Source organism: Photinus pyralis, unplaced genomic scaffold, assembly GCF_008802855.1.
Source record: "Photinus pyralis isolate 1611_PpyrPB1 unplaced genomic scaffold, Ppyr1.3 Ppyr1.4_LG5, whole genome shotgun sequence".
In the NCBI taxonomy this organism is placed as follows: Eukaryota; Metazoa; Arthropoda; class Insecta; order Coleoptera; family Lampyridae; genus Photinus; species Photinus pyralis.
Window position 1 is genome coordinate 12,170,576 of NW_022170596.1, and position 27,591 is coordinate 12,198,166.

Below are 27,591 nucleotides of genomic sequence, written 5' to 3' on the forward strand. Positions count from 1 at the left end.
ACTACATACAAAGTTCCATCATCTCGTTAACAAAAGCAATTACCTACGAACTTTGGAAAAATTCCAACATCGGAAAAGCTCTCCTATATTCGTAGATATAAGCTATTCAGTTGAGCTTTTCGTATAATATAATCAGATACCTACTGCCAATTCCTGTCTTATTGCCAGCACTTTGACACAAATATTGAATTGAAAACGGCAGGTTATGTGAGCGGCATATTCTGTTGGGAACTAAAACGATTCTGAACGTCGCAAACCAGTGAAGTTTGCGCCATAGGGAATACGTGCTCGTAAACAGTCTGGTCCGTTACGTTGCAATAACAAGTGTAATGAATTCTACTAACTGCCGGGGTTTATTATAAACAGCTTTTAGACGAGTAGTAGCTCCAACCACAGTTTTTTCTATATTTGCTACTACAGCTTGCTTTCTCCGTATCCTGCACTACCATACACATAAAATACACAGTTGGAGTTCGTTTATGTGTCTAATGCCGTAAGTTATAATTCACAAAGCGTACAAATGAAACTTGGTATATGGATTAGTAACAAGCTAAAACTAATTCCAAGCGAGTGTAGAACACTAACACAGGGACCAACTCCCGATAGCAGGGACAGAGGTCAAATCCCGTCCTGAGACTGATGGCCCCCCACTGCTAGTTTAATACGATATAATAGGTTGCTGTTTTCTTTTCATACCAGGGATAATTTGATTACTTCATTATTATCATATTTGCGTAATACTCGTCGAGTGTGGTATCAGAAAATAGGAGAGATGTTAGTGATGCACTAAGACTTTTGGTGATTAATATTACCTTTGCAGCTTGCAGCTAAAAGTACCCACTTTTGTCAGAAAAAAAAAAAGGAAAACATATCTTGGAAATTAGAAAAATCAGTCATGTATCTTGCTTTCACATTCAAAAGCGTAAAGTAGGGTCAATTTATTCCAAAATTATCCTTTACAATTTATTCCAGGGAAATAAAGCTGTGCGATGAATTAAGTTTTCTTTTGACCTAAAATGGGATTTGCTTTTAAGTAGCTTCGTATTTGGCGAAAAACGTGGAGCAGTGCAGCCTTTCGCACAGTTAGAAACTTAACTCCACAACGAACATTTTATTACTTATCGATTTACTTTTTGAGCGTCTACATCAAAGCAGGAAAATTTATAGCTTTGTCGAAAAACATACTTTATTGCCTTTTATTGAACTTTATTAGCGTCAGATGTTAATTTAGTGCGCAATATATTTTGGGCAAGTGTTGCGCTTTTGGAATTAGGCGAACTTTTACACAAAAACAATTCGTTTTCCTGATGCTAGTGAACGGGGAGGTGGTAGAAGTAATTAATCGGATTTTTGCCACGAAATGACGAATGTTCATGGCCTGGAATATATTTATATTTTTCCCTCACTCGTGTGGTGACAGGTAGTATCATTTTATTGTGGTTACGCCTTTATGTTGTTTTATTAAGTATTTATATATAAATTCACGTAGAAGTATATTCCCAATATGATATTGTCCTGTATGTGTCGACTTACCATTTATTCCGTTGAGGAAGTCTTCATACATTTCTAGTTCTTCGCTGTGTCATGTTATTTTCTCATCGCGTGCTGGCTGCGGCTCTTCTGTCTTAGCAATACGAGAACGCGGGCTCTCTAATTAACTTCTTATCTGTTTAGTAAGTACCGAATAGTCCTCTTTTGGTTCAAGGTATAAAACAATATGCAATGAGACCTTTTTTGTAACGGATTATGTTTATATTAACTTTTAGTCCTAAAATAAGTCAAAGAATAAATTAGCGCCTTCCGTATTCACATCATATTTAGGAGCACCCTGTATATTAATTACACTGTGCAATATGCATATTGAGAATAAACTTAAGAGCAATGTATTCGCTGGATTAACCCTCGTTCTGCTGATTAATTTTCAAACTGTAAAGCTCTGCTTCTTGGTCGTTAATCGATTTTAAAAAATAACAAGTTACTAAGGTCGTATACGAGTTTCAGTAGTGGAATTTTTTTTACACTCATCCCGTATTCAGAAGCACGACTTTTAATCGGGCTCATATTCAATACCACTGATCCTTGAACTCGTAGAAATCGATTTGTTTTTTTGAATGTACTCTTAGTTTGAGTAACTGACTAAGAATGCGCTTTTAGTGTGTTAGGCGTAGTGGGTACAATTGGGATTGGAGGAATATGACTTGTGCTTTTGTCGTTGAAATGACGGGTTCTTATTTTGCGAAAGATGTAGAAATTTCATATTGAAAATCCAGAGCTATCAAGCTAGAATTGTCTAAAATATTTATCTAAACGTATTTACGTGAATGGCTTTTGTTATATCTTTTCGAGGTAAAATAATTTTTATAAGATTCCTTATTTGATTATCACGTTTCTTTTCAGTTCTAATTTAATTATCTATCTTTCTTCTACCTATATCGCATTCCGAAACTCATTTATCAATGAGCACGTAAGTTTGAATAAATTTGATTTTGGTCTGATATTGTTATTGTAGTTTTTTTTAATGTATGTTTTAGTGTATGTTACGAGCATTGGTGTTGTCATATTAAAGAAGTACCGTCTTTTGAATGAAATGCCAGTACTCACTTTCAAATCGTACTTTCTGTTAGATGGGATTGATCTAACACCCTGTATCTGAAATCGAAAAATTGCTACGCAAATGTGTATCTGAAATACAGGGTTGAAGGTAACCTGCTTTGCTTTTGTCGTTAGTTTGTCTTTCTGTTTATCTTTGCCATTGTCGTCACGGATTTTCCAGCAATTTATATCCTGAATACAGAAGTTGCTGAAGTATAATTAACTTCTTTTTTATCTTAGCCTTTGTCGTTATGCTAACTAGAGGTCATTAAGTTATATAATTAATATATTTACCTTTCTGTCCTTCAAGATTAGATTAAGTTACAGTTAGTAAATAACAGCTAACCTAGAATTCATTGAAAAATTTGGTGTTTTTAGAGTTAAATTAACCGGTTCGGTACACAACGTAACGCCAAATGAGGGGATTTAGCTCTAAACCCCTGTAAGGTGCAGTTGACTCAAGAATTGAAAGCACTTGGAAAAGTAATGCAATTTATGCGTGTGGTTTGATTACCTTTTCTCTGAAGTGATTTCATCCGGAAACACAGCTAATCAAAGTAGATACTTACTTTGGTCGTGTCCTCGTCGCACTGATGCGGTCCTCCAAATATATCCGCTAGTTCATAGTCGCACTGGTTTAATTTGATCGGTACGAAAAGTCCTAATCCGACGTCGGCCGATTTTAACACGTACGCGTAAAACCACACACCCTGCAAAAAATTGCAGTCGAGAAATGGTGCACCCCACCCATTGTTCGTAGTCTCGAACGTTCGCCAAAATACATCCGTCTCAATCGTGCGATTGGGAAAAATCTTTAATCTTTCGCGAATATTCAGACTTAATATTGGTAGACGAACCGAAGACGAGAGAATTATTCCCGTAATTTCCGGGTGAAGGGATAAAACCTGCTGGGATATGTCGGAAAAATTACTGTTATTACGCGATATTTCCGCGACGATCTTGTTCACTTCGAAGGAGATATCGAAACTCAAGTCGGAAGCGATGCGGGGTTCCGGAAACGTTCTTGTTTCACAATTAGTTCCACTGTGCAAGGATAACGCGATTTTGGAAACAGAAGCGGTTATTAATAGGAAGAGCAGTGCTGCAGCCGTCTTCATACCGTCATTATTAGTTTGAAGACATTTTCAGTTCGAGCATGAAGTTTCTTTGGTATCTGCAACAAAAGAAACGATTACACAACTAGCAGGAGAAGGAAATATAATAATGAAACACGAAAGAGTTACTGCTGAACGGTCTAATTTACTGTAAATACTGTTTTCTCGAATAAGAAGCTTTTGTCTAATATTTTAAGATACTTGGTGAAAGAAAACGAGAAAACAAAGCTTTATTACGTAGGTACAGACGTAGGTACGTACATAAATTGTAGATGCCAGGATACAAACGATCTAGGATTTACTATCATGAAAATAAAACATTTTCGTTTTGTGTTTGTCTGGTTCCCACCCATGTTTAAATTTCAAGTCCATTACTTCAAGTTAGTATCAGCAAATAGTAACTCGTGTGCCACGTAAGAAGGTTTTATGCAACTGTGATACCAAAAAATGAGGAGCGGTAAGCGATTATGATTATCGCTACCATTAAACTCTCAATCATAATCATAACTGAAATAATTGTTACAATTGAATTTTGGGGGTTGAAATTTAAACGAACAGTTTTCTGTTGAATAGTTACTTACTGTTATAAATTTGGCAGAATTGATTATTGATGATATTTCAATTCGGTGTTTTGTTCTAACTTCTGAAAAATTGAGTGGGTTGATTCAATGTGACTTCCTAATTCCTCCTCCCTTTCAATGGTTCAATTTTCTATCCGCATTAAAATCCGTAGTACCTAGTTATCCAATCTGAATTGTTTTATCAATACCAATTCGGATTTGATTGAGACATAAATCATTACATTTATTTATTTAAAGTGGACTTTTGTATCTCCGTATTTCCCTATGTAAATTCTCATCTTTTATTACTAGGACAATGATTAGGCAGAAATTGAGATTGGGGAAAATTCCGAAAATTAGAGGGAAAATGTGTTTTTTTTGTTTAATACTGTCATATGTAAGGTCTTGCCTTTGTTAGCTACTTTTGCATCACTATAATTTGAACCTTCACCTGAAAGTGTATAAATGATGGGACCTAGTGCTCCCAGTCTCAAATTTTTCGAAACATTCGGTACCACCTTTGCCATTAAAATCCTCTGCAGGGTTTACTTGGATTTGACTTGTAATACTGTAACGGGTGGTTGTTTTAGAATTTGGAAGTGCGAGTATGGTTAAAAAACAACAACAATAAGTGTTTTATCATCTAATGGGGAATAACAAGCTCAAGTTTATAGTTTTTTTTACATCTAAAATATTTTTTTCTACAACTGTCAAAAAAACCTGTCATTTTCTGACGAATTTCGAAGCGCGAAGTACTAGATTTTTAAACGGTTAATTAATAAGTAAGGTTGCCCTTGACAACGTGCGCGAAATCGTCAACAGTGAAAAATTAGTATATTAAGAAACAAGTTTCATAAGTGACGCGTTTAACGCACGAGTTCAAGTTTAGAAAACGAGCCGCTCGCGGCGAGTTTTCTAATGAACGAGTGCGATGGGGCGTCTTATGAAACATGTTTCTTATACTATTTTTTCTATTGAGAAGATATTTTCGAGAAATTTTTATCAAAATGATGTTATAGTAACTTTTTGTAACTAGGGAATTTTGATATAGAAGTTGTATTAGTGCAGGTTGTATTAAGTTGGCAGTACGACGTCCCAAATATTTCATTAACTTATTTAAATACACTCTCATCAATTTTGTTTTAATTAATAAACTTCAGAAATTAGTACATTAACTGTGGAACAATTCATAAAGGCAAAATACAGTCCTTCGTCCTTTTATATAAGTTATGTGAAATTCAGTCGTGTCACTGTCGATTAACGAAAAAGCTAATAGCTAACAGATTTCGCCCATATGACACTGCTTCTACTTATATTGGTGACTGACATAAAAAGAAAAACAAAGGTTTCTTTTCGCGATTTGCCATTAACGGTCACTAACGGATCGGTTCTTAGTGGGTTGTTGTTACGTGATAGGTGTCACTCATTAGGACGGGTTCGGCTTGTCACTTCCTCTTAGGAGCATAACGATACTACACAAATCAGGCTCACGATATTAATAACACAGAACAAGTGCTAAAAGCAATAAGCTGCTTCTTTAAAATATTGTTTAATGTGTTCCGAAGGTATCCTCGTTGTCATCCTTTCCCCTTTCGAAATCTCCTTTATAACCTGTAGGTCTTTTTTGGAAGATAGGTACACTATTCGTACTAGTAATCAATGGTCACAGATTGCACGTAGATGTTAAACGTGCTACAAAAAGAGGCATTAATCATTAATGTAAAAATGTACCTCAAAGCCCCACATTGTTGATATCTCGGTTCTTACGCTACATACCGTAATACTTAATTCCCTTTTCAGTTTTTGGAGAAAGTAATTGTGATATATTGTTCTTCTTGTAATTTGATTAACACTTTATCAGCCTTACATGTCTCGCCTTTAATCAAATAGAAAGGGAATCTTGTCTTTCTGTATATCAAAACATAACCCTAATTTGTAAATAAATACAATCGAATGTCAAATAGGGTAGTGAATTTAGGTTTTCCTCTTTAATACCAACTTAAAAACGGTGCGTTAATAGGTCTCATTAACGCACTGTTTTGAGCGGAAAACAGTGCGTTAATAAGAACATTTAAAAATCGAAATAGAAAAAAGTATTTCGCGCACGTGACAAAGTTGAACTTAAACAGCAAATTTAATTAACAATCGGTTCAGTTGTAGAAAAAAATGTTGTATATAACGCTAGCGCGAAGTTATTTCGCGCATTTGACTGATATTTTAACTCTGCTTCGCCTCGTCAAAATACCTTCAGTCTCAATGCGCGAAATTGAACTTCGCGCTCTTGTTATATAAATAACTATTAAATTTTTGATTTCTATAAAGTAGTGGTCGATTACTTTTAGGAATTTGCACAATAAATTTGTTTGATGTAATTTTGATATTCCTAAAGAAGTCGACCTATGAGAAGTACTTGCATGAAACATATTTTGTATTTTGTTATTGATAAAAACCAAATCCAACCAAAGGGTTCGGGTTGCTTTGTTCCATTGATTGACTTTGCATCTAATTTCAGTGATATATATAATTCCTTTGGGTTGATTAAAAAATCTTTTACAGCAAGTCTATTGAATGCTCTAGCACGGGCGGCTGATGTTGGTTCAGGACATCTAAGAGAGATATCCGAATGCCTTTTCTGGATGCCGTACAGCCAATCTTTTCCAGCTGCTTGGGATTGATGTGAAAACTTATGCGGTAGCTTGTTTATTTCGACCAACTGATCTCCCAGACTTCGAAGACCTCGTGTAATCATTCCGTACATTCTGATTTAAGAATCAACCATGTAATTCACTAGCTCTTCTTTTTCAGCTGAAGACACACCCACTTTACGTCCTAGTACTTTTAAAGTATCTGTGGCAATGGTGTTTATTCCCCTTTCCCGACGTTTTAGAGACATTATGGGCACATTAATCTGCCTAAGTTGTGCTCCGAAGACATCCAAGTCACATAATTGAAGTATGATGAACTCCGGACAGCTCATGAAAGTGATCGTCACATTAAAAACTAGAAAATAGGCGAGAGAATGGCAACCTGGAAAGAGGTATCTTGATACGGCCCAGTTTTAAAAGCGTTTTGGTCTCAGTGGGCCTCGTTACGGCTAGAGTATGGTCTTCCGTAAGAGGGTTCTAGCAAATGATGGCACGACCACAACTGTGCAGCTAGTGGTACCGACGAACAGAACATTTACGAAAAGTAGTGCGACATATGCACGATGGTATATCTAGGAGTGACGAAAACCTTTTGGCTGACGGGGTAGCCAAGGATGTCAAGATGTCCCGAGGTACTGTCGTAGAATTCAAGTTCCAGTTTGGGCGCTTCAGAGAAATCTACTTTCACCGTCCCGAGGTTGACTCCTACGGGACCACAGACGAGTTCTTTATTATCTCGTGACAAAGGACTGGCCTAGTTACGAAGATTTTTCGAATGCCGCCTGAAACGACAACTACAAATTCATGGCGTTACCAATTCCAAAGATCGCATGTGACCTTGATTAGTTGGACTAACGCATCGTGCGTAATATGGTGAGGGTAGTATTCCAGGGCACAGGGTGATAATATTGACCTGTTTGCTCCAGAGGAACCCCACAACCGGTTTGTAAGACGGTGGATTGCTTTTTTTTCAAGAATGGAAGATGCACGAGGGGGTCGTCGTGCAAGTACCACCATCAAATTTGAGCTATAGAGCAAGAGTTGCTTGGGATTGTGTCTCCGGTCGTCTCTATTAGGAGATACAACAGTCTTAAGAGGGGGCAGTGTAGCGAACATTCCAGAAATCCCGATAGACATCGAGGCGTCATGAAAAATTTGCCATGGGCGATAAAAAACGAAGACGGATGTGACGGAATCGTTCCGGGAAATATGATATGTTTTGCTCTAGAACATTCAAGAACATTCGAGTCAGTTACATAAGCAAATCCAATTCCGTTTCAGAATATTGTCAACATCGATGCGCTTGTGCTATGTTATAAATAGTGAGTGATATATAATAATTACTGTTACAAATTAATCCATTTAAGACTGTTACAAATTGATTGTTACTCATTATTCAGTATAAATAAATAAATCATGTAATTAAATTTACGTTACTATACGTTAATTTTTCCGTTCAATTCATTTAGGCTCTAGACAAGTACGTTTCGGATGAAGGTATTTCACTAATCTGTTGTAAGATTACACTACCGCTATTAAAAAAATTAAATGGAATCATTTGCCTCTTAGGGACTAGCCTCCCCTAAATCTGGTCTGTAGGATGGACACAGTAATTCTGTGAAGTAACGGTTTGCGATAATGGCAACAGTGTCGTTTTTGTTCGCCATCAGTTTGGTTTTAAGATCCCTGTTGCCATGTAATCAAAAAGCAAGACACTCACACTGTCCCAAACAATGATCCTCATCGACTTTCAGACTAGGTATTTGCCTTGTTTGAGGGTGGAGATTTAAAGAAGCCTTGTAGGTCTACTGCACTAATTCCCGTTTTTAATGCTGATACTAGGGTGTGGACCTCAAAAAGAACACGAAGAATGAATGATAGGAAACCTAACAATAAATGTCTCCTCAACAATTAATTTGGTCTTAATGATGAATTTATCTGCATAATTGCAGTCAATAAAATAAGCGTCACATCTACGTATTCAATTTGTATGGGCTTTCGTTCTTTAATAGCCTGCCGCCTTCCATTCCGCAAATTGTCTCTGGTTTCACATCCTTAATGGGCTATACTGAATTTCATTTCTGAATGAGCATGAGCTAAAGTCATAGTAAAAACTGCTTTCTTTAATTATTAACGGCCTTTCGAACCATCTGTGATTGGTAGTACAACGTATATTAACCAATAGAAAATTTAAATATCGCCATTTCGAAGGTAATAATTTTCCATTTGTGGGTTTGTGGACTTTATTTGCTAGAGACGTAATTATTATCCCAAACTTGTGCAATTGCTTACTGAAGTACTTAAGAAAAAATAACAATAATAACCACTACCAGAGAAATCTAGAGAGAAATTCATTTTCGATCGGTTTTCAAATGCATTTTCCTAAAAAAGCTGTAACTAGATGCTAAGGGTTTAAAGCCATTCCATGAACAAGAAGACGTAGTCCAAGGTTAGTTCTATTTACTTCGGTCTAAGCCGTCAAAGTAAACGGAATTTGTGTAAAATTTCACGTAAAGCTTTGGTTAATTGTTCTTAGGGTATTCAACCAATTTTGAATTTCTAATATAAATAGTAATGTGTAAGGCTAAAGAACTTATTGAATTTAGTTTGAATTTCAAGATTTAGGTTTGGTTCACGAATTTAAATGTTCTTAAGTAATCAATCAGCCAAATTCAAGGATTCATTTAATGTTGCTACTTTTTTCTTTTATATAAAAACTATATACTTATGTGTTATTCAAATCATAGAATCAGAGAATTTAAGATGTTTAAAATGCAGAATGAGATGGCAATTTCATTTTAAATTACTGTAAAAGTTTAACCAAAGAATATACGTGTTCGTAAGAACAAAGGAAGGTGCACGTGAAAACTATTTAAAAATTAAATTACTTACAACACATTTATATGCCCATTTAGTGTTGTTCTTCTGCTGGTAAGTGGAAAAGGGTTTAGAAATTTTGCAGTTAATTTTCAGAGAGAGAAAAAGGGAGACATCTGCAGTTTCATTTCAATTTCAATAACCCTATAAGAGTGGTTGGTAAGACAACACAATGTAGGGTGGTCAGCAATCGGATGTTTTCTTTCAGCCAAAAGGTGTAGATTAACAACAATTGCATTTGTGTAACCAAATGATTAATAAACGACATATTCTGCATTTTTAGAATGAGTAGGTAAATATTCGAGTTGTACAAGTATTTATCGCCATTAAAAGGCTAACTTCAAAATTAAGGTAAGACGTAAACTGAAAGGGTTAACAGTTTAAGCTTATCAAAGAAGGTACACATTTTCAATGGCCGGGAATGTGATTCTCGGCGTGCTATTCATAAAGATTAAACGTGAAGAACGTTTACATAAAAAAAGTAAAGTGACACTCTAGTACGAATAAGGTTATTAATAATGAAAATCTCCTTTCAGGAACGCGGTCTTTGTATGTAAAGTTTCTTTTTGGAGAAGTATATAAGAGGCATTAGACATATGTAAACACCGTAACGGCGTTTACCGGAGAATTCGCCTAGATTCTGTTTACTTAAGCCCTTACTTCAACGGGATTAAACGACTAAATTTTTCATTAAAATTCTCTACGTACATCAACATTTTCACTTTATCCTAACTTCTAATCTAATTACTCACGTTCTAAATATTTATCATGCTTTAAGAAAATTCCTGTACATATAACGGGTCGTTCGTCGTTTTCATTTCTTAAATGAAGACGTACGTGTATGTGTTTCGAAAAGCTTTGTCACTGAAAGCTCTTATGCGCTGCTTCTTTGCTATATTTGATTGTAGGTAGATATGAAACTTCAAAAGCATTTGATAATTTAGAAGTATGTACAGTCGCAGCCTAATGCCAAAGAGAAAGCGAGAGAGTTTTCCCGCATATAAGGTACTTATTCAAATATCGTTGGGTAGGTATAACGACCAACTTAATTTTGTGAATATACATCGAAATGAAGACTAATCAAATGAGTTCCCTAATGAAGATCTATAAACTTGGATATTGAAATATGTAATCCTCTGAGTGAAACATTTTTTCCACCATACCACTCAAATTTTGTCATGTATCCGCATTCATTCCAATGTTATCATTATGGTCACTGATTTGAAGCGCGATTAGCTCATGTTCACAGGAAACGCCTTACAATGTTAAACATGTCGGTATAGACTCAACAAGGTTGGCAATACTTCCAGTCAACGTGGATGTGTCAGTCTTCGTCAAGTAAGTATACGTGCAAATTCGTATTGAAAACTATGGCAACATTGCAAAAATTACAAACGGACGTTCCCGGCGGATAAATCATAGTTCAAGTGACGGATAGATAATCAAAAATTCTAATAGGAAAAGCGAGCGTTAAAATAGTAATTCCAAAGTTTCGGGTTGTAACAATTTGTTTGGCCTCTTTTAAAGTGCGCTAATAATAACTTATATTGCGAAATCGGGAAGCTATAGTTTGAATTCAGTCGGTATAAATCGCAAGTTCATTGACCGATCATTTCCATTCGACAATGGAGTTGTAAATGATATCCGGAAAACTTCACCAATATTTCATCAGGAGATCCAATTTTTGTTTCTTCATTTCTGTACCTCAGAGGTAAACTGTCCATTTTTCCCCAAAAATTGCTTTTTTGTACTAAGTCACATAAGTTTTGTTGTTCTATACGAAATATATGGATTTAGTAGTGTTTGATGATAAACAACAGAGTTAGCGAATTTTAAACAGTACTAAGTCGCAGTAAACTGTAGTAATAGTCCAGTAAATGCGTGTTTAAAACTACCGTTTTCGGAACAAAATTGCGGAAGTTTTTTTATCAACGGTTTTATACAGGGTGGCCATTTGAAAACGAAACAGAGTCTATTTTGGGAACCTCAAAACATTTACGAAAAAATCCTCGGACCCGTCAATTTTTGATTAAAGGGGGAACCATTTTTTTGCTAGTTTCGCCCCCCTAAGGGCAAAGCTCTAGCGGGGGCGGCGACCGCCCCCAAAATTTTAAATCGAATGGGGGGTCGAGTGATACCTTATTTTGAAGGTATTTTTATTGTGGATTATAACCCTTAAGTTTTAAATCGCTACTAATTTGCCTAGCCGATACAGGGGCTAATAAAAGTAAAAAAAACGTGTCAACATTTTCTTATGAAAAATAATGCTTGTAAATGAATTGGTTAAATAACAAAAATTAATACAACAATAAATACAAAAAAAGTTGTTCTCCTACATTCTGAACCGTACTTGTTGTTTTTTTTTCTTTTTAATACCTGTAGGTGGCTATGTCAATTCTGCAACGGAAATCTTGGTTATTGTTAAGAGCGTTACTATAGCAACATTTTGAAGTTTAATAGCGCTTGTCAATTGTTGTTGCAAAATCGGTACATTGAACAGTGATAATGGTTTATTCACTTGCTGAAAGAGTTTCTCTTTTTTTTGCGAACAATGAAAATGCTAATAGAACTGCCCAGCTCTTTAATCTACACCACCAGAATCGACAGGTCCATCGGAAGTACATCTTGGAATTGGTTCAAAAATTTAGGGAAACTGGGTCTGTGGCTAATAAAAAACGTGAAATGGAAAATCGAATAGTAAATGAAACTTCAGAAGTGGCTATTGTAGGCCATATTGTGCAAGATCCCACACTGTTTTTCTGACGAATGCTCCTTTTTCCTAAACGGTACTGTGAATCGTCACAACTGTCGCTATTGGGCTGATTCAAATCCCAGAATATTTCGTGAGGCGCATACACAACGCCCCGAAAAATTGAATGTTTGGGCTGGCATTTTTGGTAACCATATCGTAGGGGGCCCTTCTTTTTACCTGGCAATCTAACAGGAGAGATGTACCTGGAGTTATTAGAAAATACGATTCATCCAGCATTAGTGGAGATACTAGAAAATAACAACGAGTACTTGGAAAATCGTCTAGTATTTCAGCAAGATGGTGCGCCACCCCACTATGCTGCTAGGGTTCGTCAATATTTGGACCAAACGTTTCCAGGACAATGGATTGGAAGAAGAGGAGCTATTGAATGGCATCCTCGTTTCCCGGACTTAAGTCCGTTAGATTTTTTTTATGGGGACATTTAAAAATTAAAATTTATGCTAGTCAGCGAACATCGCTAGAGAACTTGCGACAAAGAATAATTGATGAATGTCGTCAAATCACCCCAGAAGTTTTGCAAAATGTACGGGAAAGGTTTGAACAAGACCTGTATTATTGTATGGAAGTCGAAGGCCAACATTTGCTTGATTGATTTTAGCTTTGAGCACTTATAATAAAACTGATTTAAATCTTAAGAGTTATAATCTACATAAAAATACCTTCAAAATAAGGTATCACTCGACCCCCCATTCGATTTAAAATTTTGGGGGCACTTGTCACCCCCGCTATGGCTTTGCCCCCAAGGGGGCGAAACTAGCAAAAAAATGGTTCCCCCTTGGATCAAAAATTGACGGGTCCGAGGATTTTTTCGTAAATGTTTTGAGGTCCACAAAATAGGCTCTGTTTCGTTTTCAAATGGCCACCCTGTATGTTATCGAATGTGCTGCATCCGAATTTATTGTTTGCTGCCTTCTAGGAAGTCGGCTTCATACCGAAATACGCAAAAAAATTGGAATTTTTCAGTACTTTTTTCAGTTTTTTGCTTATATCTCAAAAACATACGTTTTTTTGAAGATGGGCGCCCTATACAAAATTAAAGTAAATAAAATTTTCTACAAAATACATTATTTAGCTTTTAATTTGCGATAAGCGGTACCCGCGCTAGAGTTCGCTAAAAAACCACGATTTTTTGAATTTTCACAAAAGCGCCCAGTACCTACCACTTTTTTCAAGTCGAGGAATAAACAAGTAATCAACAAAAAACCTAATTTTTGAACAAAACTGTGCCAGCAGTGTGAAGGGTCGTGCTCCAACATCGACGATAGATACGATGCAGAATGCGAAGGCGATCTGGATGAGCCGATTCCAGTCTTACCGCCTGAAGCGGCTGAAGAGACAGAAGGTATCAATTTATATATGATTTTGCATCATTATTATGCATTTTTACTTAGTTTTTTCTAGTGTTACACTTTTCAATGTAACATTGAACAGTCACAAATTAGTATTCAGCCTAGACCTTCCACAGGTCCTGACTCTTTGATGGACTTTCGATTGCCCAAGACCCTTTACCTGGGCGTTCTAGTGGACGACGCAAAACAAAACGGAAACGTACAAATTAACTGTGGCTATGACTATGACGTCAGGCCACTCAAAGGAATGATGATCCTGTGTACAATCATTTCCTTTCACTGAGCTCTAGGGCGAAGACCGCTTAACACAAAATCAAAGTGCACTAGTGCATTTTGTAGGAAATGTTGTTTGCTTTAATTTTGTGTAGAACGCACATCTTCAAAAAACGTGTAGTTTTTAAGATATAAGCAAACAACTAAAAAAAGTGCTGAAAAATTCCGATTTTTGCGTTTTTGGCTATGAAGCCGATCTCCTATAAGGCAGCAAACCATAAATCTAGATTCAGCACCCTCGAAAACATATAAAACCGTTGAGAAAAAAACTTCCGCAATTTTGTTTTGGAAAAATCACCATTTGACTGGGCTATAAGTGGACTTAGTATCTATAGTTGTATTGTTTTGATGGACTTAGTACATTATAAGGAATATGTTTCAGGTTTTTAGCGCATTTTTTAAGAATAAAAAAAAATGTGCTATTGTTTGCGTTTTGTCCGTCTGTCCGTCCGTCCGTCCGGACCCACTTCTGCCGTTTCGAACTACTTCTAGAGTCCAGGAATTGTTGTAGTAGGTAGCTATATACCTTGAAAGTGTTCCAAATGGTCATCAAATTTCGCTGTCTTAAAGAGGGACCCCCCCCCCCATCAATTATTTCCTGAGATAATAATAATAATAATTATAATAATAAACTTTATTTACTCGTTTTCTTATAACACATCCAATTACAACACGAAAAAAAAGGAAAAAGGATGGGATGGGAGGGGAACTGGTTTTATCTTTCATGGTGCCCAAATGAAAGGTCTCGACGAAAGGAATTAATTTCTATCAACCATAGTCCTCCTCCTCGACTTCTTATCGTGTTCGGATATATTCCCTTATATCTCCAGGACGGATTATCGGTAGAGGGGACTCGCAAAGGGCGATTGGAACTGCAAGAAATATATCCATTGGCGATGTCAAAACAAAAGATATTTCGGTTAAAAAAATGCGCTTTATCTTCACAAGAGTTGTGCACAATTTATACTTGTTTATTTATTATTTTTATAATATCCCATTTATGGCTGTCATTTTTCAATTTAAGTGTCATAAAAATCTGCTTTAATCCTCAAAAAATTTATACTTATCGTTTATGGAGGAAATTTTCTACAAAATGATTACCATTTCTTTCTTACAACAACGAAGAAGATTAATAGTTGAACAGTATTGATAAATTTTTTAATTTCAGTAAAATTATTGAATTATAAGTTGTTTATCAAATAAATAGATTTTTTTTTCTAATCTGAGTTGTGATTTCATACAGGAAAAAAATTCTCCACGCCCTGTACATGATGAAACATGCTTGCTTCCCCTTTTCGAGCAGAAATGTATTAAAATTGGTTTACACATAACAATATAAGTCCATCATTCGAAATAATTCATAAGAGGTAAACAGTACTAAGTCCCGTAAAACAAAAATTTTTGATAAAATTTCAAAAATTCGACCGTACATATGTAAACTTACTAGTTATAAGTAACATGGTTCTTCATGATGAAAGTAATCAAATGTATAGGTTAATAAGGTCAAATTATTCCTTTGTGCTTCTTATAATGTGGTTTTCTATAAACTTTTGAATTTGTGACTCTGTACCAGATTTATTATGAACTATACGAATGCTTGCTGTGCTTTATGTAAGAGGGATGTTAAAATAATATCGGCACTAGTGATTAACGTGTTTATTGATTAAAAATTCTAACTAAGAATTTCCACAATTACGTTACCTACTAATTATTATAATAAAAATATAATAATAATATAATAAACAGAACTTTACCACTAATAAATCTCAAGAAAAAGCCTGTAAGAGCAGTATAACACCAAAACTATTTATATCTGTCTGCCATGGGACAGCAAACTGTAGAGTTTAACAAATGGAAGCGACACTAATGTACATTAAACTCCAAATTTAAAAATAAAACATGCTTTTATTTATGTTTCAAACACCGCTAATCCTTGTGTACACATGAAATGAACTGTGGTACTTATACGTTTTGTGCTTTCGTCACTGGCGCACAAGCTTTACTAACGCTTGAATAAGCTTTACATATAATTGGAGCTTTTCAGCACCATTCATTAATCATTACTTACCAGCATCTCTGCTAAATCACGTTAATATCCCACAATGAACAATATGGCATGTTTACTGAACTGAAGTGAGCAATACAGAGAATCCGAGGTTTCTACTGCTACTTTATTCCTAATCAAACATCCTTTTAAAAACAAAGCCTATACCTACATTTTTTTTATTAAAATATGCAGAGAATTAAATCCTTCGCACATGAAAACAAAAACGTATGCGATGCCAGCAGAATTGAAGGAGTAATGTGAGAAATGTAAACTGATAGTGCTATTGTGTCAAAAACCAAAACACAAATAAGTATAACGTTTTAGGCATGGTCAAAATATTAACAAATTTACAAAACCCAAACGATTGAGTAGGAAAAAGTAGATTTATAATGCAAGGGGTGCAATCTATTACATACTAAAGTACAAACAGGTGGTTAGATGGACGGAGATACGACAACCTAAGCGCTCTGAAATCAATATCTAGCGGTATACGATGATTTTATTAAATCAAATTCAACAACTAATTAAATTGGTTATAATAGTCGCACAAATTTTCGTTTCGTTCCGCTCTGTACAAAGGCCACTCATTTTAGATGTAGAGAAATTACAAAGTGCCCGCATTTTTGTGCAGAATTTATTCGCGATTAGAAAACACGGGTTTTCATTTAGAAAATCTAATTTTCAAAACGCCTTTTTGAACTAATGTTCAAACGTTGTGTTGATAAAAAATTTATTTTAACTATTTGATTTCTTATTACTATAGTTCCCTGTTTCGCCGACGGAGGTCGTTGCTATCACTTGTTTTTTTTCTTGCGTATAAGCTGTATTCCTTTTCCGCTCAGTCAAGTTTCTGCCTTCGTGTTGTTCACATGTAAATTTTTCTTCGGTACGCCATTGCTTTTACTGACTTTGTTCTACCTGCATAAGGGAGTATTGTTTTGGCTGTCACGATATATCTATGGAGTGTTTTCACTTTTTTTTTCTTTGATGTTTGTGGGCTCCATTGAAACGTTTTACGGATGTGTATTTGCATATAAACAGTACGAGGTATGTTAGATGATTACGCAGCGTTTTTTTAAATATGTATATTTTTTAGAGCTTCCCTCAAAATAGTTTTCTCATCGTTTTTCTTATGGATTACCTTTTACGTTATGATCTACCTGGAGATTATTTACTACCTACACAGTACGTCAATGACCCCGCAATTTTACTTTACTTTTATTTATTTTTGCTAGTGTACCAGAACCCCTCGACCGACCTCTACTTTGCCTGAACTTACCATGTACTTATCTCAAGGTAATTTTGTTACTTTTCCCCAAAGTAAAATGTAAAACATCGATAAGAACAGTCAAATATAAACCAAAGGAGACATATAGTGGTTGTTTATGATGAACCTGCTGCCCCCACAGCGCAAGACTGTGCTTTGCTTTCAAGAAATGGATCGCAACTTTTTGAACGCATTGTGGTTTGATTCCCGTTCGAGAGGTAGGACTGAAGAAGTTGAGAGGTTGAGGGTTGTTACACCTGCAGCTGGTATAGGTACTATAATAAAAAAAAAGACATACCGGGTCAAGCTTACAACACTAGTCGCTACCTCGCAAGTGATGGTTTCTAATTGGAACAGATCAGATGGTCCCTTCTATTCTCTCTGTTTTTTTGGAAGCACTTTTAAACTCAAGGATGGAGTGAAAGCTATTTAACCGCGTCCGTTATTTGACACATTCAGCCCTGTGATGCGTCAAAAGCGTAAAACTTAACGTACAGGATACCTATCTTGTAACGATTTATTTTCTCCATTACAAAGCATTATTATATGTGTACGGTTTACTACTTGTTAAAAGAAGCGATGTTGCTAGATGGCTTCACATATTGTTGGGATTTAACAACGTAATTTTACCGAACAGTGGTTGTCGATTGTCACCTTTCTTTCCTTCATACGCCGTATTGAGGTACCACCAGTCGCTTAATAAAACAGCTGAAAGCGTAAGGTAGAACGCATGGAATTTTAATTGCCATCTTCCGTATTAGTCCAGTAAAATTAGTGCAATTTTGGACAAATAAAAACATTAATTGGTAAAGATCTGAATTTTGGTATACACATTTATTGGGACTTTCTATTGAACATACTAAAAGTCCCTGTCAAAATCTGTTGCGCTCGAGACGCCATCTTGGAAAAACAGTACACTTTTCCAGTTTTTTGCCCATGTCTCGGCAATTATTACTGATACGAATAAATAGTTTACATGAAAAATATAGTTTACTAAATTCCCTATAAAAAAGAGTATTTACATTTTTTTGTATCTCCAGTACATTAGCTGTAATCTCACGTTGAATATGTCAGAACGCGTTTAGGCCCCGTATCGTAGTTTTAGAAGGAGGCCGTCTTTTTTATGACTACACCGATAGCTGTAACAGAGCCAAATAATGAACAGAATCGTCGTGCGATACAGCATTCTAGCAATGACATAACATTTTTTTTCAAAAAGATAAGCGAAAATGTGTAAAAGTGTTGGAGCAACGAAATGATTTCTGAAGCTGAAGAACGCCCTTATCTGCATAAGTATAACGTGCCTGCTAGTAAGAGATATTAAAACCGACATCGTTATCAGACCTTCAGAATTACCTTAACTCTGTTCGGACACTGAAGGCTCCCAGTCCACACTCAGTGCTCACATTGAAGATGAAGTTCTATTGAGAGAGAGTTTTATGAGAAACCTTATTAAACGTGTCTCATACCAAGCTTGGGTGCGACGACTTCGCATATATAAGAAATACGGGTAGAATTTTCAATGAATTTAATGATTTGTAAAAAGTTGTAAAAAAATATCTGCGCGACTGTTTCGAGAGCTCAGGCTACTTGATTCCCTATTCGATATCGGATTATAGCTAAAGTATTGGACATACAAAAAAATGTTAATATGCTTTTTTATGGGCAATTTAATAAACTATATTTTTTATCTGAACTATTTTTCCGTATCAATAATTGTTGCCGATATATAGGCAATAAACTGAAGAAGTGCTCCTCTTTTCCAGGATGGCGCCTCGAGCGCAACAGATTTTGACGGGGACTTTTAGTATGTCCAATAGGGAACACTAATGAACATGTGTACCAAAATTCAGATCTTTACCGATTAATGTTTTTATTTTTTCTTATTTGACTGGACTATATATATTGTTCTCCGGCGATCGGATTCACAGTTTGGAGATTCCGTAGTAATTAGTTTAGGCAGATTTCACATGTACTCATGGTGAGGATATGCCGGATACGTTTTACATTACATACGATTCTCGACGTACAAGTTTTGTAACCTTAAATTAAGCTCACCCTTGTCTGCGGGTGTCGAGGCCCTTGGCTTATCTTTCCACCTGCTGATAACAAGCGGTCATTTTTCTATGAAATGGGTCAAGAAGTAGAATTGAAGTACGGGGAAGTCAGTTCGGTCAATGTGAAGGTACGGAAGGTAGGTCCAAACGTACCAACGAGGGAACATGAAAACAAATTCGAAAAACCAACGTAGTTGGATAGTTTCCTTCTATGTAGGTAAAAACAAAAACCCACTCGTTCTATCCGTCATTCCACGCTTCTTATGTGAACTTTAACCTGCATGTGTCATTGGATTTGGGGCAGATAATGGAATGCCAGAGATAAATGTGAACAAGCCGTTTGCAATAATGTAACCTCTGTATGTACCACGAAACATTTTGCTGTTACAATGGTCCTCGTTAGGTATAACCTTTGATGTTTAACAGATATAAAAATATTGTTTGGCCACAGCAGCCCAAAGCTTAAATTCCAAACAAAGTTTACTCGAAAATAAATATTCAAACTTCCTTGTAATACACAATTTCCACATATTTTGCGTTTTGGGAGTAAAGTTGCCGCTTTGTATTCGTCTACTTTTTCCGTTACTTTTCTACCCACAAAAATGAAAGACACAATACATTTCAATTGTAAATGGAAACCCACTCTTTTGAAAACGTTGCTGTAATTTTAGTAGTAATTCATGCGTTCACTTGAAATCTGTATTTAATATAAATTTCTAGTTCCATAATGTCCATGATTACATATTCATCAAATCCGCCTTCGGTTACTTTTGGCTGAGTCCCATTGTATATACTAATTTAGTACGAAAACGCTACACTCCTACTTAGTTGTAGTTAAACATTAGCAACGCAAAAAAGTGGTGAAATGTGAAATAAAATACGCTCATCAGAGGCACAGTAAAATCCAACATTTATTGCCGGTGTATAGATACGCCTACGATTTCATGAGATTTAATACTAACAAAACCGTTCAACTGCCTTTTTAATCCAAATTCGAACGAGACATCCTTCGAATGTAGTACATTACAATACCGCTACATGAGACTGGAACATTTTCTAATTCAGAGAGCACTATACAAAGCCCGTGCTTGATGTGCCAGACAGTTTCAGTGGCATCCCATTAAGCGCCTCGGTTCACATTTTATCATAAAACCGAACTTGACTCGTCAAAACGTTTGCTTTAAATTTAAACTTGTAATGGGAATTAATCAAACGCTTTTTTCCCGTTGAATTTCGTAATTCTTATAACTACTGCAAAGATTTTCATTTTTCACAACAAAGGAAATTTAAATTAAGAACGAAAGCGAGTTTTAAAACTTTGGATATTTAGATTAAACGTCGTAATTTCCAGTGACGCTTTTGACGAATACCCGTGCCTCATTTTTGAGGGTTAATTATTTTAAATGGAAAAATCGACTTCAATCGAATTCAAAGGTTTGAGAAAATACCATGGTCTTTCTTGTAATTAAGCTTGTGAAAGGATAAGGGCACAAGGAGGTACTCAAATGTTGAATGCGTTGGCAAGTTTCGTTAAAAATCAAACGCACATAAAACGACCAACAAAGGGGGTGCGAAGGCGGTTTAGGCTGTGAGAGTTCAAAGCTATTACGCTTTCGTTTCTGTTCAAAGCAAGTCAATTTATTAAAATCTCAATGTACCTTTTTTTAGCAGTACTACTACTCAACAATTTTTCTTCGATGAAGTTATGATTCAACGTAATGCAAAAAGCGTATACAGGGAAGAACTTCTTCCCGCACATTCAAAAATCGAAAAAACATATTAATTTTTGTCTGGTTTGAGCTAATAAGTGCGTCAACTCATACGTTTTATATAGAGAGGCATAGAGTTTTTAACCCGGAGTTAGAACTGTGTATCAACAACTAAATTTTAGTGTTTCAAATTTATATTTGTGAAAGAAGTTTAAAACAATAAGTTGGCTGAAGGCGAACTTTGTAACTATTTGTTGCATTTAGGGGTTGGAGTTAGTCGGGCTAGTTAAAACGAACTTTCTACTGCAAAACTCAACTTTTTCAATGATACCAACTGCTAGCTCTGAAATGAATTCTTCTGCAATTATCAAATTGAATAAAATCGATCCAAATTCTAACTTACTTACATTTTTCTTAAGTTCACAGTAATAATTTTATAAAATACAGGGCGTCTCCAAACAGAAAATTTACGAAAATTTACGAAACCTTTAAGATTTTTTTTATTGCCATTTTCAATGATATTTTTTACACACGTTCTTAAAGAGAACCGATTGTTATTTTTATACAAATCACGAAAAAATTACAGTACCTTAAATGTAGCGTTCACTAGAACCGATAGTTTGCCTATAATATAAATCGCTTCTTGTAGAGAAGGTACCTTTAAATTAGACAATAGGTAACGAAACCGGGATCTCGTATTCAGGCATCTTTTGCTGGTGTAATTCCTCGGACACGGGACCGTCTACGTTTACTATCTGCCGTCAAGCACAGTATATTAGATTTGGACCTACGGGTTACCACCCAGTGGTGGCTAACTTTGCCATTTAATCCACAATTCAGCGGAGTCGCGGGTACATTCAAATCACAATTGGCAAAGCAGTCATTTTAATTTTAATTAATATCGACGTAGAAACCAACAATAAAGTTGGTAATAATGAAGAAAACAGTAAGCCAGAAGTAAGGAGTAAGAAACGCAAAAAATGATTATTCAAAGTCAAAAGGTTATGCGTAATTTATGGTACATACCGAAAACGGACTTAGAAGAAGAAGAAGAAATATATCAGCAAACGTGTCAGCGAAGTGTTGAAAGCAAAATAACACTAAACTTATATAGCACCAATAAATCCCAAAAGGCAGACAACAATTGTCGGGTAACAATAATGGCGTGTATGTTCTACAACTAATGGCTGAATCAAGTTTTGTAGAAAGAAGTGCGTGCGCCAAAAGAAATTAAAGCAAACTCTACTAGACCTCCGTCGGCGACACAAAGAACTAGGTGAAAGAAACCTATAACGCGAAAATAAAGAACTATTATAATAAGAAATCTATAATACTTCGAAGAAATTTACTACAGGAACTACTTACACCTAAACTAGTGGATTACAAAGGACATACATAAATGGCGTAAGAATAATGAAATACCTAAACATTCAAGAGATCACAAATCAAAGGATACTAAATTAAGAATATCAATCGGTAAGAAAATAACATTACAAGATTTCAAAGGTAAGTACGGGTTGGGGCAAATGAAGGACGTATTCCTAGAAATTACAACTTACAGTGTGGCTGCAAGCAAGAGTGTGTGGCAAAATTAAGAAAAAACATAGGATTCATGACAAGTTTAAGTGATAAAACGGAAATTGTACGAAAGACTGCAACAGAGTCTCTGGCCCACTATCAATCAGCACACACAACCTCTGTTGGTCTCGGTGCCATTCATCAAGTTCACGTAGATCGTTTGCAGAAAAACACGTGCGTTAATATTGCGTGACAGCTTTGTCAATATTAGCAGCCTCAAGGTTAATGTCTGTTCCTTGATTCCTTTATTGCAAGTGGTGCATCGTACTTGAAAACGACATTTACGCGTCTGATGTCCCGTTTTCAAGCACCTAAAGCAGCGCCCTTGTCGATCAATGTCTTTCGTTTGTCTTCTAATCGCATTCGAATTTATAGAAACCAACCTAAAGCTTCCGAGTCCAAGCTAATGCGCTGCTCATTCTCTGCTTCGTTATTTAAAAAGCGCATCAACCATTTCAATCGCTGTGTCATCCGTGGTCTCTGTCGAACCTTGCCCGCACGTAAATTCAACCGATCTTTTCCAAACTCGTAGCAAACCTTCTGGCAGACATGACTCGATTAGAGTCAACATCGCGGAACATTTATCGGAAGTAATTCCTAATGTTTCTAAAGCTGCTGATCATAGAAAACCGAGATATCAATCCTCGGCGCGACGCTAATTCTTGAAAATCAGAATGTCCCCACTAAATTGCTTCCTATAGAGTCGGGGAAGTTTAAATTTTCACTTACTTGCCTGACTGCTACCCACAACCGAACATGGTTCCTTTCTCCTTGACTAACTGCATGTAGTGACCTTACTTCTGTAGTCTCTCAACCGCCTTCACACATCAACCTCACCCTGGTGAACCGTTTACAATACTCGTCGATGATCTCCTTTTCAGTCGGAAAGTTTCTCTTCTGTAACTGCAATATCCTACAGTCGAAGGTCAGCTGTCTCCAATGTTTCCATCTTCTGTTGCAACATCTTCGAAACTACGTTTACCGTTTGGAGATCCACCTCGACTGGTTTTCCAGATAATTTGCAAATCTGGTAAAACTTTCACGTAGAATCCGCGTTTCTTTTTCAGGGTATCCAACTATAACAATAAAAAAATCGATATTCTATCCGCCCATAAGCTCAATAGCACTTTTTCTTTTCCTACAGTTAGTTTGGAAAACACCATCAAAAATAGTCCTGTCACAGTCGCCAAAAAATTGTGACCACTAAAGAACCTGATTTGCAAGTCGTAGATAACCAGCACCTAAAATCCGAGTCGACGAGGGATTCAGCATTGAAGAGTTTCAAAAGAATTTGATGAATGGAACCACGAACCTGAAGTATTTATCAATAATTGTAGCTTTCGTTACATACACGAGATGGGTAGGTAAAACCTCTATGAAAGAAATAATCAAGATAACAGAGGGTAAGATAAGAACTCAATTATGGGGCGGGGAATAAAAGTTAGCACTTAAAAGACGTGACACAAGTATTAAAGAAAGAGGCTACTCCAGGATTTTCAATAAACTGGGCGCCATTTTAGTTATGTTTATTCGTATCTGCGAGCTTGTGGAAGTAGGGAACAATAGTATGGGAGATGCGGGAATGTAAATAAGGACAGTAATTCAGTAGTGTGGTGAGGTGACATACCGTTACAGTTAGGAAACACACCTTATCTGTTTATTGAGAGCGCGGCGTGCTCCAAGCTTTTGTTTTGAGTCACGTGAATCATACATTTATGTGGAAGTGTTATTATCAGTGTGATATTCCTCTGTACGATTCAACTAATCATTTCTTCGGTGAAGGGAGTATACCCCATACAGTCAGATTCTTCGCTGTATATGTTGCTCTCTTATCTCGTGCCCGCTACCGAACGGTGTGTAAGCAATACGAGAATGACAGCCCTCTAATTCACTCTTCATCGGTTTAGTATATGGGATCTGAATATGAGAGGTTATGAGAGAACAAATTTCCTCTAAAGTGAAGCTGGATTAGCTTATCACCCGGCATCCAACTGGTAGAATCGCGCCGAGTACGGGCAAGTTCAGTTTACACGACGCATTCGCCTGCCGTCAATCCTCCTTTGAGTGGTGGGGGTGTCTGCGACTGGCCCGAAGCCAGTGGACTGGTGTGACATTTGTCGACTGGACTGACCCTTACCTGACCTCCACTGGTGTTTACACTTAATGGAGTCCATTCACTGGAGCCTCGTGTAAACGCGGCATTATCAGATTTTTTCCTTTAAAATATGGGCACATTGGAATTTATTTTAATAGTAAAGGTAAGGTTTGGGGCTACGTACGAGTTGAATGTGAAAGATTCAGACAAAACAAGGGGAGAGTTGAAATACCTATTATATTAGTATTATGATGATGAATAATTCATCGAATTGGGGGAGTTTTCTCAAAGGTATCATAATTTTAAATAAAAATTGTTTGTTTTAAGCCAACATTTGTTATATAAAACGTGAAGGAGTAAAATGCTATGAGAGATGCGCAGAATTTACTGTTTGCACTAAATGGGAGAATTTGAGCTACGGATAGTTTTGCCTTTTATTTAATTTTAATTAAAACAAATAAATACAGAACAACAAGCTTCGATATTTTGCATAGGTTTTTCTTCACTTGATAAACAAACAATAGATAATAATTTAGTGTACGTGCAGCACGTGTTGATGTAAATTATAGCAGGGGTAGTTTTAGGTTCACGATTGTATGGGCGGAACCGGCAATGTAATAAAATTATGTGAAGTAAAACAAGTAAATTATGTGTTTGTCTTGTCCCTTGATTTCATTTTAGGACCGAAAAATGTGGTGACAATTCCATTTGCTTCATTTGTTATTCTGAATTCTACGTGATTCTTAGACATTTAATTTTTTTGTTTATGAAACTCCCTGTGGTTATTTACACAACATTTAGTGCTCTTATGCGTATAAGTTCTTTAACTTTTTTAATAATAGAGCTCCAACTATTTATTAACAAGTGACGAAAAAATAGCTTACGATTTTGGACATTATGTCCGTCCGTCTGTCCGCCCGTCCTTCCATCCGCCTGTATACATGATAACTCACGAACGGTTTCGAATTTTCCAATTCTGTTTTCAGTATTAGGTAGACAATGGTTAACGCACTAACTAACTGATTAAGTTTTGGTCAATACTCGACAATCGGAACTGACCTTGTCGCTCGTTGTCTATATTGGTGCAGTTTATTTAGTTTTTCAGATGTGAAAAATTCATATTGCCGTCGTTCGATATTACGCATGTAACAATATAAACTTCCTGATAGCCAAAGTATGGTTAGTATACAATCATGTTATAAATTTATAACCTTCAAAAAAACAAACTGCACCTTCGTTTTTAAACCGTGATAACACGTCCTTATCTCGAAAACTAATTAGCGTACGCAGCGATAACAGTTCTTATCGCAGACCGGAGAGAAAGTTTTGGAAAAACTATGCAAACAATTTCCAAATGTCACTCATCCTAGTAAAACAAAATAACTTGCAAAAAAATAAACAAACTAAATAAAGTAATTATTTAAAGAAAATCAACAACTAATAATTGTGATACAAAATAGACCTCAAATTCAAACGACACGACCGACATTGCGTCCAACCCATGACCACATCTAGCGCTAATAAAAATTGAAATTAAACATACAGGGTAACTCATCTTTACTGCAGATGCCTAAGTCCAATAAAACGTCCGCCTAAGGTAGTTCACACAACAATATAATAATAAAACTTGATTTTTTAAAAAATAAAGTGAATTTATTGAAGAATTCTGCGGAGAGTCTGGATACTTTTTCTCAGAGAGCGACTCTAGAAGGGTTTTTCAGAGATTCTGTATATGCTCTTGATGATATTTTTCAAAGATTCTGTGAAGGTTTTTGCAATATTCTGTAACGATCTTCTTCTTCAGCGATTTGCTTCCGAAAATGACAGACAGATTTTTGGGGATGCTTAACAGATTCTACAAACATTCTTCTAACGAATCTCATTCATCACATTTGTTTTGGGCTTTCCTCAAACATTTTTCAGATACTCTTGAAAGTCTAATTGCAGTTTACTGGAGGAATTCCTGGGAGGTTCTGCAGAAATCCCTCACATGTAGTTTAGGCGATTCACAATGTTTTTTAGAGCAAGTGGGTCTTGGAAGTTCTCAAAAAAATTGAGATATTTTGATAGATTTCTCAAGGGATGATTAAATATTCTTTCCATTACCAACTTGGGACATTATAATATTGCAATATGCTCTAACCATTAGATCAAACTCGCCGGCAAAACAAGCCGCGTTCTTTCTAGAGAATTTCGACACAAAATTTATATGAAAAAGGTGTTATTACACTATGTAACGGGAGCCCTCCAAAGCAGTTTAAAATTTTCTAATTTTATATATGTGTAAAATATCATATGTATCGCTTCACGAATCGAAGGCGCGAGTTGGTTTATTAGTGATAAACAGGAGCGTTTAGAATGCGGGGGTTTTGCGATAGTGGAGGTGAGGACAAAATTGCGTTTGTTCCGTATCGGCAATGGGAGCCGGCAACACGTGTAACAATCGCCGCCATTACGTAGACGTTAAAAAATTACCTAGAGTTCAGAGAGGGGATTAGTTTTGCACGAAATTAAGCATTGGTGCTTTGGGAGTCAATGCGAAAAAGTTTGGAGATTAGCGTTGGGTCAGAGTATGGTCCAGAAGATTAGCGTTTGGATTAACCAAGCTTAGAAAAAATCGTTTGAGAGTAGATTATACTGACTAGCAAAAGAAT

The 27,591-nt window shown here is 36.1% G+C and overlaps 1 protein-coding gene across 1 annotated transcript in view; it reads right to left on the bottom strand.

Annotated features, from left to right (window-relative positions):
- Positions 1-3,140: 3,140 nt before the first annotated feature.
- LOC116170179 overlaps positions 3,141-27,591 on the bottom strand; it is a 31,789-nt gene continuing 7,338 nt past the window's right edge. The window contains exon 2 of the mRNA XM_031486406.1: positions 3,141-3,766. Within this exon, the coding sequence (XP_031342266.1) occupies positions 3,141-3,710 (570 nt within the window). The 5' untranslated portion in view covers positions 3,711-3,766. The remainder of the gene's footprint in view (positions 3,767-27,591) is intronic.